Source organism: Strigops habroptila, chromosome 1 (assembly GCF_004027225.2).
Source record: "Strigops habroptila isolate Jane chromosome 1, bStrHab1.2.pri, whole genome shotgun sequence".
NCBI lineage: Eukaryota > Metazoa > Chordata > Aves > Psittaciformes > Psittacidae > Strigops > Strigops habroptila.
Genome location: NC_044277.2, coordinates 87,099,839 through 87,112,803, shown reverse-complemented (window position 1 = coordinate 87,112,803; position 12,965 = coordinate 87,099,839). Strand labels below are relative to the sequence as shown.

Here is a 12,965-nt window from a genome sequence, read left to right as displayed (position 1 = left end):
CCCACAGCTGTATATGTGTCCACAAAACATGGTTGCAAGGGCTGACTGTCATCCTGGCTGAGATGATCCTTTAACCCACTTGTTACAGCATTTGTCCAGGCTTTAAAAGAATGAGCTCTTTCTCTTAGATGACCTTGAAATGGGATCTCCAGCCTCTCAGTGCCACATGCCGAGTCTTGCATAGCAACACGTTAAATAGAATAGCTTCAGCAAGAAGCATTGCATATACCCCTACTTCTCTTTCTCTTTTAACCTTTTGGTTAGTTCTTTCATCCCAGACATTAGAAATATGGCTTCAGGCCTTCAGATAGAAGTAAGAATTGAATGTGCCCATTCTACTAGCTACATCTACTAGCCCTCATCCCTGGGCTAGTAGATGTAAAGGGTCCCTCGTACAGGGACCGTGGAATTCCTAAGGGCAGAATAGCACAGAGTTTATGAAGCCAAAGAAGGCTTGGATATTACTTAGGTTTTGAGCCACTCAAACATTTTAGGGAGGCGGAGAGTTCACCATTGGAAATACAGGATTCAATGGACTTCAGGTCTAATCTGCAGGATTAGGCCATAGCCGGGTGGGAGTTTTGGCCACCTGAAATCTGGACCTCAGTAGGAAGTGACCAAGAGGTGTTGAAGTCCCACCTGTTGTCCTTGCCCTCATTTTTGCTCAAGTTGAAATATGTCGGCGCTGAGCTCATCTGAGGAGGTGCCCCCACACTAGAATTCTTCTGAGGCATTCTGACATTGCAGAGTGGGTAGAGTCACCCCCTTCTTCCTTTATTTACAGCCAGAGGAGAGCCTGAAGATCAGTGTGCTGCCCTGCCCTTGAAGTGTCTCTTTTCTTGGCATGTTTCCCACAACAGTGAGATGGGCACAACCCCTTAACCCTTGGGTTATGATTCTGAATACTTATCTTTATTCAGTCCTAGGGTTCACAGGAAGTCGATTTTCTAATTAGAAAACAGTAGTTAATCCAGCCAAAAGCTTTTAAATGAGAATTGTGATTTATTTGGCTGGTGTGTAGCTGTTCCACATTAGCATAATTAAAAGGTACAGAGCGAATGAGCTTTTTGCACATCCTCAACTGGTTTAGTTCAAATTGCAGCTAGGAGATGTATTGCTCGTTAATGCCTATCAGTATAGCCATTAGTCAGCAAACTCTTTGCTTTGTATAATCTTACCAGGGGGAAACTTACACAGAAAATTCCTTCTTGTTTTCATATGTGCTGGACTGAAGAAATTAGTTTCTACTCTAAAAATAACAGTGGACTGGTTGTCCTCTTGATCTGCTTTAAATCAGGAGTGATTTTATTAAAATCTCTGGGCTTATGTGGATAGAAAAACAGACAATGTTAGGAAAGATTCCAGCTTAATATTCCTAAGGTTTGCTTACCAGTATATAACTGATCACATTTATTAAAAATGCATAGCTGTAAGCATGTTTAATGTTAATAAAACTTACTAAACTGGCAACATGGATACTCAGTGTGGTGGTTTAATTTCACTATTATTTTTAAGTGTCTGACCTTCATTCGAAATTGTTCGGTGATGGAGAATCCATGGCCCTTAGCAAGATTGCTTTATGCATCTCATACCTTCATAATTAAAAATTTCTACCTTACTTCTAGCCTAAACTTGGTTATGTTCAGTCTCTCCCATTCTATCTTTGTCTGCTAGGTTAAAGAGCTCTTTTATATTCAGTCTCTGACATCCCTAAGGCTTGTTTCCTTTGTCCTTAGATCAACTCCAGGGATGATAATGGTGTGATTGCTGGATCCTGGGACAATACATACACTTATGGTGTAGCACCTTCAGCCTGGACAGGAAGCGTGGATATTCTCTTGGAGTATTACAGTTCTAAGCAACCTGTGCGGTACGGCCAGTGTTGGGTCTTTGCTGGTGTCTTCAACACATGTAGGTATCAGTGAGAAAAACCCCACACTGCTATGTGATTCTTGCATAACAGAGAGAGCTTTTAGGTTAAACTGACTAAAATACTTCCTGGCTCAGTGATGTTCAGGAGTCAATAGCAGAGATACTTAAAAAATACATGGCTAAAATAGATGGTTTTAAATAAACCTTTGGCATCTCCTTCAGTTTGGCTGCTCTTCCACACAAATCTGTTAACTATTGGTTCAGTAAAATGTGTTCAGTGACTCACAAGGGTAAGTTTGGGAGAGAGAAAGTTAGTTAGGAAATCTGAGATGAGCAGGGGACTTTTTATCTAGACCTCCAACATGAAAATATTACACAATATGGGATATGTGGTGGTGTTTCTGCTTCAGAAAGGCCAGATCTCACCTACTGATGATTGTTCCCAGCAAAATAGACATGTGCTGTAGCAGCACCTGTCCACTGACCAGTGTTAACTTTTTCTAGGAGTTTGTGAGCCAGAACAATAAGGAAAATGCTGGCCTGGTTTATGAATTGTCTAGCACTACAAGGTTAAGTCTAAACACACTTGCTCAAACTAGAGTTCCAATGTTGCAGCAAACAGGGTGTTGCAGGTCGTAAAATCCAGTAGGGAAAGCAGTGTTGGATTGGTCCCATTTTTTACTGTCTAGCACTTTCCAACAACATCATCTGTTAATACACTTGAACACACTGAAAGCATATTAGCAGTCAAGAAAAACTCTGGGAGTGTAAAAAATACGTGTTATACAGATAATGGGAACCAGACTTTGTAAGCAGTGCTTATGTCAAGTGCCAGTGTAGAACCAGTCAAGCAATTCCTATGCTTATGGTGCTGGCCCACAGAAGTAGCTGAACAGATATTTAAAGTAAGTGTCTTTCTTAAGCCCAGATGATCTTATAAGCACCATCAACATATGCATTTAAGTATTAAACTGGGAGGGACCAGATCAGCTTAGGACCAGGGGAACACAATGTGTATTTCTGCAGGCTTGGAGCCTGCTTTACATCAAGTACTTTTTAGACACAACTGAAGGTCCAAGATTTGGCCCTTGTATTTAAGCTGTGAAAAGGAAATTACAGAAAACCTCTCTGTGGAACCTTTCCCTTTTTCATCTGCCTCAATAGTGTCACATATTGCTGTCTCAAGGAATGGCATTATATTTCTCTTTATATTATGCTTCTATCAAAAATGGAGGATATTAATCACTCACCTTCTGCAGCAAACATGGAAATGGAATAATTAATGATAACTTACAAGACTAGTTCTTCACCCTCAGGCAGCCCTGGACATCTCTGGATTTTGACTTTATTTTTGCTTGTTCTGTACTTGTATGTTTCATTTTGTATATAATTTTCCTTCAATCTGGATAATTGAATTTCATAACTCATTTTGGTTACCTGAGGTAGTGCAGAAGCTATTTGAAACAGCGAGGACCTCAGAGATGAAGCTGCCTTCTGTCCATCTAGCCTTCTGTTAGCACATGCTTCTCACAGCTGCTGTAGGGGATGTAGTTTCAGGTCTCTCTGCTTCTCATAGAATCATAGACTGGTTTGGGTTGGAGAGGGCCTTAAAGATCACCTGGTTCCAATCCCTCTGCCATGGCCAGGGACATCTCCCACTAGACCAGGTTGCTCAAAGCCCCGTCCAACCTTAACTTGAACACTGCCAGGGATGGGGCAGCCACAACTTTTCGGGGCAACCTGTTCCAGTACCTCACCACTCTCATAGTGAAGAACTTCTTCCTTATATCTAATCTAAACCTACCCTTCTTCAGTTTTAAGCCATTACCCCTTGTCCTATCCCTACATGCCCTTGTAAAAAGTCCCTCTCCAGCTTTCTTATAGGCCTCCTTTAGGTATTGGAAGTCTGCTCTAAGGTCTCTGCAGAGCCTTCTCTTCTCCCGGCTGAACAACCCCAACTCTCTCAGCCTGTCTCCATAGGAAAAGTTGAACTTCCATCAGCCAGCATGCCCAAGTCTTTCTCCTCAGGGCTGCTCTCAGTCCATTCTTCATCCATCCTGTATTTGTGCTTGGGATTGCCTCAATCCAAGTGCAGGAACTTGCACTTGGCCTTGCTGAGGTTTGTTTTGGCCCATGTCTCCAGCCTGCCAAAGTCCCTCTGGGTGGCATCCCTTCCCCGCAGTGAGTTAACATCCCCACACAGCTTGATGTCAACAGCAAACTTGCTGAGGGTGCACTTGATCCCACTCTCCATGTCACTGACAAAGATGTTAAACAGTGCCAGTCCCAATACCAACCCCTGCGGAATGTCACTCATCACTGGTCTCCACTTGGACATCAAGCTGTTGACTGCAACTCATTGCAACCATCCAGCCAATTTCACTGAGTGATCCATCTGTCAAATCCATGTCTCTCCAGTTTAGAGACAAGGATGTCATGTGGGACAGTGTCAAATGCTTTGCACATGTCCAGGTTCTCTTTCATATAGCTGGAGAGATTCCTGTTTTGATCTGGGGAGATGCTGACAGGTGCTTCATCCTTCGACACATGTAATGGTTCATTTTATTCCAGATGCAGTGGTATAATGAGCAATCATCATCCAAAGAACCTGACAGTTGTCTATTTCTTTCACTACCTGAGGTTGCACAGTCTGTACTTGATGCTTCTGAGCCTCTGCACAATACAATGGGTTCAAAAAGGCTCTTGCAATCATTTCCTATGGATACAGTTCCTTGCAGTGGCTTTCACAGGCCTCTTTGTGTTCTCCGCCTATTGCCACATCTGGATTTCTCTAGATCACAGACAGACACATACACCAGTTCTCTCTCCTTGCCTCTGTACTGGCCCTGAATCACCACTACAAAGTATTTTGCCTGTGCGCCACTGTGAATCTGGAGTGACGCAGCAGAATCCCAGAGCCTGCTGTGTTAAATGGAGGGACATATTTATTTGGGGCAAAACTAGATTCAGTTTGCTGACTAAGTTAGTCAAGTCAGAGACATGGCACTTTGCACTGCTGCAAGGATTTCTGAAGTATGAAGTTTGTTGAGCATTATGAAATGAAAATGTTGTGCAGTGGTTGATTTGATATGTAGCTATTGATATATCCAGCTGTTGACCACTACACAGAGAGGACAGTAAAGCTCTAAACATCCATGTGCAGCTCACAAGGGTTGATTTGAGCTGATTTTGAGTCTTCCTTAGCTGCCACTGTTTTACCATTGTGACCAGTCCAGCTTTCCAAGGTTACAATATTGTACACTCTGGATAGTCATCCATTAAAAATGCTAAAACATGCTGAAAAATGGTCATTAATCTTGAAATTGTCAGACAAATTATTTTCAATAAGCCCTGATGGCTCATGTGCTGCAAGCCTGGGAGGGCACTTGAATTAAGTTTAATCAATAGGTACATATGGTATTGGATGCATCCAGGTAATTTGTCATCCAGGAACTTGAAATGAATGTGTAGTGTTACACTTTATTGGGAGTCACAGTAGTGACACTAATGAATATACAAAACCCAGCAGTAGGAGCAAGGGCTGTTCAACATTGCAGCATTAGAACTATTTTTAAATAGGATTTTCAGTAAAAATATTTTCCTGTTCAACAAAAAAAAAAAAACTCCTCTCTGTTTTCTGCAGAACCATCTTGGCTCCTAAATTGGAAAACAAGAACTTTTTTTGGCTGAGAGACAAAATATTTCATCTGGAGAAGCTAAGATAATGTGTCACCCTGCAACCCCAGTCCCCCCTTGGGGCCATGCTCCGTGCCTATTTATCAGCTAGGGTGCACTACAGAGATGCCTAATGGTGCGCTACTGTACTTCAGACATAGCCATAGCATTTCCACATTTCCCAAATTTACCACTTGTCAAATGGGTGGAAGTGTCACCAGTGCCACATTGTGATGGTCTGAGATTTACGAGGGGGGGGGGGGTATGCTTTTTTGATCCTCCTTTTAAGATCCTTTATGGGAAGAGAACATTGACTCCAAAATACTGTTACTTAGCAATCAATGCAATCTATTTTGTTCAAACTAACTCTGACGTTTCACTTGCAAATAATGCAGCTTTGCCCCTTATTAGAAATAATCTTCTGCTTTATTTTTTTTGTTCTCCAGAGACCTTCTGACAGCAGATGTGAAACAGAAAAACTCCAAATTAATCAAAAGAAGATACTTTCTATTAGTTTTCTTTTTAGCACAGTTTCATGATTCTTCTGGGTTACTGATACTAGGAGACATAATACATTTGTCATTTCTTACAAGCTCAAACTTATTTTTCTTTGTATCACATTTGGTCATGCAGTTGACCCATTGCACCCAGATTTGCCCTGAAAAGCTACAGTGTGGTCACTATGCAAGGCTGTTCTAAAACTACTGGCAATCAGCTTATCAGTTTATAATCAGTAGGTTATAAACATTGCGCCATTACACATCTTGAATGTTCATAATTTTTGGACCAAATAAAATATTTAACATATTCTATATGAAGACAGATAGCAAGAAATATCTGGGTTGATTTGACAAAGTTTTCTGATTTTATTCTTGTTATTAATAGTTTCTCTCCTCTCATCCTGTCATCCATGAGCACAATCTTCATATTTGTCCTTCTCATCACACTTCTCTCTTTGCCACAGTTCTGAGGTGCTTGGGGATACCTGCAAGACTCATTACCAACTATTGTTCTGCCCATGATAACAATGCCAATTTACAGTTAGACTTCTTTCTGGATGATGAAGGGAAACTGGACACCAAACTGACAAAAGACTCCGTCTGGTGAGTTCTCCTGACAAATGCCTTTAATGTGTCAACTGTATAAGTTGTAAAAATCATGACAGCAATGCCTGTGATTGGTTTATTTCTCTGTGCATTAAATAACATAGCTAACTTCTGTAAAACAGAATGAAGGGATTGTAAGTAGGCTTATACGAACTGCTTGTCATGTAAAGAGACGAACCCTAGGGGATCCCACTACTTACGTTACCATACAGTGCATGTTTAAGCATACTGGAGGAGAGCTGGAATGGGTTTGTGCTCCTTAGGGCCGGACCGTTTCTAAAAATTGTAAGGAGCAGGGTGAGCACTTCCATGACTCTAGAGCCAGGCTTGTAGGGATACCAAAATATCTATGGAAAAATGCCTTTCTAGTTCTGCTTCTGCCCAGTTCCTGTGCTCGTAGACTGGTTTTACTTTGTGTACATGCAGTCACTCCTGTAAAGAGGTACTTCCCAAAATAAATACAATTCAGCTGAAAAAGAAACAAGCCAGGGTATCATGCAAGTTACTGAAATGCTACTGCCAGATTTATAAAAAGAAAAATCTCTAGGGACAATAAATGGAGTCTATGTATTCTTTTGGAGAAGACAGTCCTCTAACTTGCTCCTCAAATTCTTACTGTCTCCTGTCTGACAGGAGAAGTGTAGCTTATATCGATTATATGCTCTGTTCTGTAGAAATTATGTTGTGGGCTATTGGGCCTCAAGCCTCTCCTCCTCGGAGTGCAGCAGGGAATGTGACCTCTATATTGCTATGTTCAGGAGATACTTGTATTCAGTGTTAATATACCTGATTTGTGTCAATGATATCTTCAGCTCATCAGCATAGCTACTCATCAGCATGTTTCGTTAATAACTTGATATCTGGAAGTCTTTATATTAAAATTGTAACCCATTCTGTGTGGAGAAAATGACTGAACCTGATGCTGTAACCTCTTTTATGTGATTTCCATAATCTGTTACCAAGAGGGACTCTAAGGAAAGCAATTAGGTTCATTCATATCTGAAGCTTATATCACAGCATCGCAGAATAGTTGAGACTGGAAGGGGTCCCTGGAAGTCATGCAACCCCCCTGCTCCAAGCACAGTCAGCTAAAGCTGGTTGTTCAGAGCTGTGTCCAGCTGGGTTTTGAATATCTCAAAGGATGGACACTCCACAGCCTTTCTGGGAAGCTTGTTCCAGTGCTCAACCATGCTCACAGTAAAAAAGTGTTTCCTGATGTTCAGACAGAATTTTCTGTGTTTCAATTTGTGCCCATTGCTTATTGTCCTGTCACTGTTTGCCACTGAAAAGAGTGTGGGTCTGCCTTCTCCTCCGCCAACTCCCTAACCAAGCATTTAAACACATGGATAAGATCCTGTTGAGCCTTCCCATCTGCAGGCTGAACAGTCCCAGCTTTCTTAGCCTCTCTTTGTGTACAGTCTCTGGTGTATCATCTATTCCTTCCCGTTTTCTATGTCAGCAAACTTGTTAAGGATGTAGTAGGTCTCACATCCAGGTCATTAGTGAAGATGTTAAACAGTATTACACCCCATATCAACTGCTGGTATACACAACTAGTGACTAGCTTCCAGCTGAAGTTAACACTGATCACAACCCTCTGATCCCAGCAGTTCAGCCAGTTTTCAATATGCTTTACTGTCCACTTAGCTAGTCTATAATTCAGTGGTTTGTCTATGAGGACATTCTGGGAGATGGTGCTGAAGTCAAAAGAGAAACCAACCCCATGTCAGGTTTCTCCTTGGCTACTCAGTTATTCATTTTATCAAGGAAGGCTATCAGTCTGGTCAGGCACAGCTGGTCCCTTGTAAATTCATGCTGACTACTGCCAGTCACCTTGCCCTTAATACATTTGGAAATGTTTCACAGAGGAAATTGCTCTATAACCTTCCCAGGGATCAAGGTGAGCCTACTAAGTCTGTATTTTCTGGGTACTCCTCCTTCTCTTTCATGAAGAAAGGAGTGATATTTGCTTTCTTCCAGTCCTCAGGAAACTCCTCCGGTCACCATGACCTTTCATAGATAGATATGAGTGGTCTTACAACAGTGTTGGCCAGCTCCTTCAGCACTTTTGGGTCTATCCCATTGGACATCTGTGTGTCCAGTTTGCTTGAATAGTCTCTAACTTATTCCTCTACTACAGGTAGTAAATTTTCATTACTCCAAACTTCCACACTGCTCTCAGGGGCTGTGATTCCTGAAGGTAAATCCTAGCAGTAAAAACCAAGGCAAAGAAGACTTTGAATACTTTAGTCTTTTCTTAGTCTCTTGTCACCAGGTCACCTGCCCCATTCAGCAGCAGATCCACATTTTCCATAGACTTCCTTTTGAAACTGATGTGTTTGCCTTTCTTACTGCTCTTCACGTTTTTTGATGTACTACATTTGATTTGGGGTTTGGCTTTCCTAAACCTGTCTTTGCATGCTCAGGCAGTATTTCTATATTCCTCCTGGTCACCTGTCCCTGGCTCCACCTCTTGTGCACTCTTTTTTAATGTTTAAGTTTAATTGGGACCACCTTGTTCACCATACAGGCTTTGTGCCACTTTTGTTTGATTTCCTGCACACAGCGATGGACCATTCTTAAGCTTGGAGGAGGTGACCCTGGAAAAATCACCAGCTCTCCTGCACCCATCTTCTATCCAGAAGTGCCTCCCATGGGATTCTCCCAAGCAGGACCTCAAACAGGCTGAAGCCTACTCTCTTGAAGCCCAGGGTTGTAATCCTGCTATTTGCCTTGTTCTCTTCTGTTAGGATCCTTGCGGGTTCCCAGTTTGCTAAGCTGTGTCTGGTCTATGTGACAGCAGTTCCTCAGAACGTCTCATGGGGCTGGTTCTTTGATGGGTCACAGAGCTGTAAAGGAGCAGTCACTCTTCAGAAACCTCTCTGTCTATAAATGATGTGAAACAAGACCAAGTGACTGGAGGTCCCACTGCTCAGTCTATATACACCCAGTAATGGACCATTGCCACGCTTCAGACATTTCACTATCTCATCCCTTCTTTCCTTCTACCCTGATCTACGAAACACCTCTCACCCACTTTTGACATTTCCTTTTACTTCCCTACCTCTCCTTTTCCCAGCTATTTCCCAAAACTTCTTAATTCAATCTGGTTTTTTCCATTCTTTTGGGACAGAGGCAGATCATCCAAAATCATCCTTGCTCCACTGAAATCCATATGCAACTTCACACTAGCATTTCATCCTCCCATCCTGCATTTGCTTTTATTTGGCTTGATTACTTTTTGAACAGCCTTGTTCATCCTTTTATCCTTCTGGTGCATTTATTAGTACATGGTGCACATAACCCTTTGGGCATAACTTAATATATTACACACGTTTTTTCATTTCTCCTCTGTGTCCTTTCTCTTCATTACTCTGTAACACTGCATGGTAGCCCATACACCAATTTTAAATGGCTTGTGTCTTAACCTTGATTTTATTTTTAATGTGTCTTTTATTTCTTTTCTTTTATTTTTTTAAGAGGACAAGCTCAAGGTGTTTATAATGATTTTTTAAATGTATTTCTCACTTTTATTTATAATCTCCTGAAAACTGGAAGCAAAGCTCTTTTTCTTTATTATATATCATTTCTATTGCCTTGTATTGCTGGAGCTGATCTGTCTTCAGGTTTTAAATACTCTCAGACTTCAGGGATACTTGGAGCCAGGATTTTTAGTCCAATCAATCTCTGAGTGTGGGGCTCCCTCTGAATGTTATCTGACATTTATTTATTTTTATTAAAGATCATCTTTTCCCTCGGGATAGGAAACAACGACAACAACAAAACATATATACAAAATTACACGGACTTTGTTATTTTTATAACAGAGTTATTTTTATAAAGCTGGCCGGATTTGAGCCCATCAGTGCTGTCTCTTACTTTGTTCTCCTTGTCTTTTCTAATGATGATATAAAGACACTTAAAGAATATTTCTCTTGGATGGGAATCAAGACTCACTCCTATTGCGAGGTCCAAGAAGACTGACACCAGTAGTCCAGCAGAAACTTACTCAAAGTCACCCAGCCCCACGGGGGTTCATCTATGTCCAGGCCTGTGGAGAAAGCGCTTCTGAGACCTTTGCTCTCCCATTCACCTCCAGCTCACTTTTCTCTAATTTCTCAATTATGTTACCAGTGCCTCTCTCAACCACAATGCTTGAGTTTATTAGCTAATGAAATGGCAGCAGCTCTTCCAGCATGTGTGTGCCTCATAAGCAATATGAAGTACACTTCTTAAATTTTCTTCCAGGCATAAAATCCACCTGGTCATCTTTTATTAATTTCCCCATCTCTTTGTTTAGTCTATTCGTAACTATCTCTGTAAATATTTAATGGTCACTACATTGATCTGTACAGCCATTCTTGTTTTCTTTAATGTCTCAGGCTTGCTGCAGAATACAAGAACTACAGAATCAGTTTTACAAATTATCGCTGCAGAGCCAGCTCCTCAGCTGTGCTCACTTCTACCAGAGAGAATTTTCTGCTACATTCTGGAGAGGCAAATGTTCCCTTCATCCTCCTTTCCTTAATACTCATGTGCTTTAGAAGCAACATCTCTCTGTCCGCATTCAATATCCTTAAGTGTATTTGTTATTTGCATGGCAGCAGACCTAAAGAAATTGCTGTCCTGTTGCTCCCAGCACTACATCAGTAGAAACCAGTAAGAAATGTCCTGTCCTCTAGGATGAATATAGAAAAATATAGAAAAAAAATGCATTACCTAATTATAGTATCTAAGCAGAGCTGCCATTTTCCACACTGTTATCCCCCCCTTGGTTTTATTGTCCTTCTCTCTTGCCTGCTCTCCAGGTTCTTCTTTCACAGAACACAAAGCCATTAACACATCTGACTTTGATTCAAAGCAAACCAGTGAAGGATTCAGGGCAGGGATTGTCTCTCTCACATGTTGGCATAACAGTTTTCAAAACCCCTCCTACCACAAAGCATGTCGCCATTCTCTGGTAGCCCTCAGCAAAGCTCTGTGAGCATGATTCAGCAGTGACTACTCTCAGCAGCATCAAAAATTCTCTGAGTGTGCGTCATTTTCCTTGAATAATTTCTTTTTCTGTAGTGCTGCTTCATTAACTCTCCTAACTGACAAGTTTTACCCTGATCCAAGCTTTCATTTCCACTTTGAAATGTCGTGTTAGACAAGCCTCAGATCCTTCCAACTCTGCTCCATGGCTGGTTTTCACCTATTATTAATGAAATGGTCAAAGTTTAACAATCCCCATTTTGGTTGCTAATATCATTGCATGTTTTAGGGGCTGCATCAGCAGCTATGCAGATGTAATTTTATTTGTGTCTGCTGTAGGATATGTATAATTTGCAAGCAAAATACCCCCTTTCTCTACTCCTTCCTTTTTGTTTTTTGCAGTAATGACATTCAACCACTGTTCTGGCTTAACTGCAAGACCCTCTTCCTAGATTTACTTTTTTTGTTGTTGTGCTCTCCCTCGAGCACCGGTAGCATTGCAGGAAGTTGTTACAAGATCTTTCTTTTGTGCTCATTTTTGAAACATTCTGGGCAGACTGGGATGGTGCTGTAGTGTTTTTTGGGTTTTTTAGCTTTTCTTTTCCTAAGCATCCAGCCAAGTGAGGGCGTTTCAATCCTGAGTGCCTGGATGAAAGACTCTCAGAAATTCACCTTTTAGTGTACTGCCCTGGGCCCTAAAGGCAAGACTAGGCCCACAGTGGTTGCAAGTGTGTTTTTGGAAAGTGTATGGTCTAGGAGATCTGACCTCCCTTGTTGGCATGACACGCTGGAAAGACTTTATAACGAATCCACAATGAGGATAGTCTTGTAAAGCCTTACAAGGTCTTTTTCTCAACCAAGGTGGAAAGTAGATAAGTATGTTTGTTTTGAGCCATGAAAACAGAGCTACACGCTGTACATTATGGATTTGATCCTGAAATCTTCAGAAGAGGCAGCAAAGCTTCAGAATGGCTAGGAGGAAATTCAGTGCTTGCTTTTACAGGCAGACTGAAGTGGAGGTGTCTGGCTGGAAAGAGATTACAGCATGTGTACATCTTCATATACCCCACCAATCTTCAAGCACTGGAAAGTTTTCTGAGACATTAGCATTCAGAACACATTAGAAGAATCAAAAGGCTTCTTCAACTTGCAGTCAAGAAACTACAATGAAAGATCATGGCCTTCACGTTTTAACAGACGAGTACCTAACTCTTAAACCTAAAAATCTGTTCCCTAAAAAGACTCAGATTCTTCATCCCTAAATCAGCAAAGGTCATTACTGAAGCAGTGGCAGGACATAAATACACAGTTTTGATTTGGTCTGTATACCTCTTTCCA

General features: G+C 41.4%; 1 protein-coding gene across 1 annotated transcript in view; it reads left to right on the top strand.

Moving 5' to 3' along the window:
• The window catches only part of F13A1 (coagulation factor XIII A chain), a 61,499-nt gene that overhangs the window by 32,020 nt on the left and 16,514 nt on the right, over positions 1-12,965 (top strand). The window contains exons 7-8 of the mRNA XM_030512289.1: positions 1,737-1,911; positions 6,512-6,650. Of these exons, the coding sequence (XP_030368149.1) occupies positions 1,737-1,911; positions 6,512-6,650 (314 nt within the window). The remainder of the gene's footprint in view (positions 1-1,736; positions 1,912-6,511; positions 6,651-12,965) is intronic.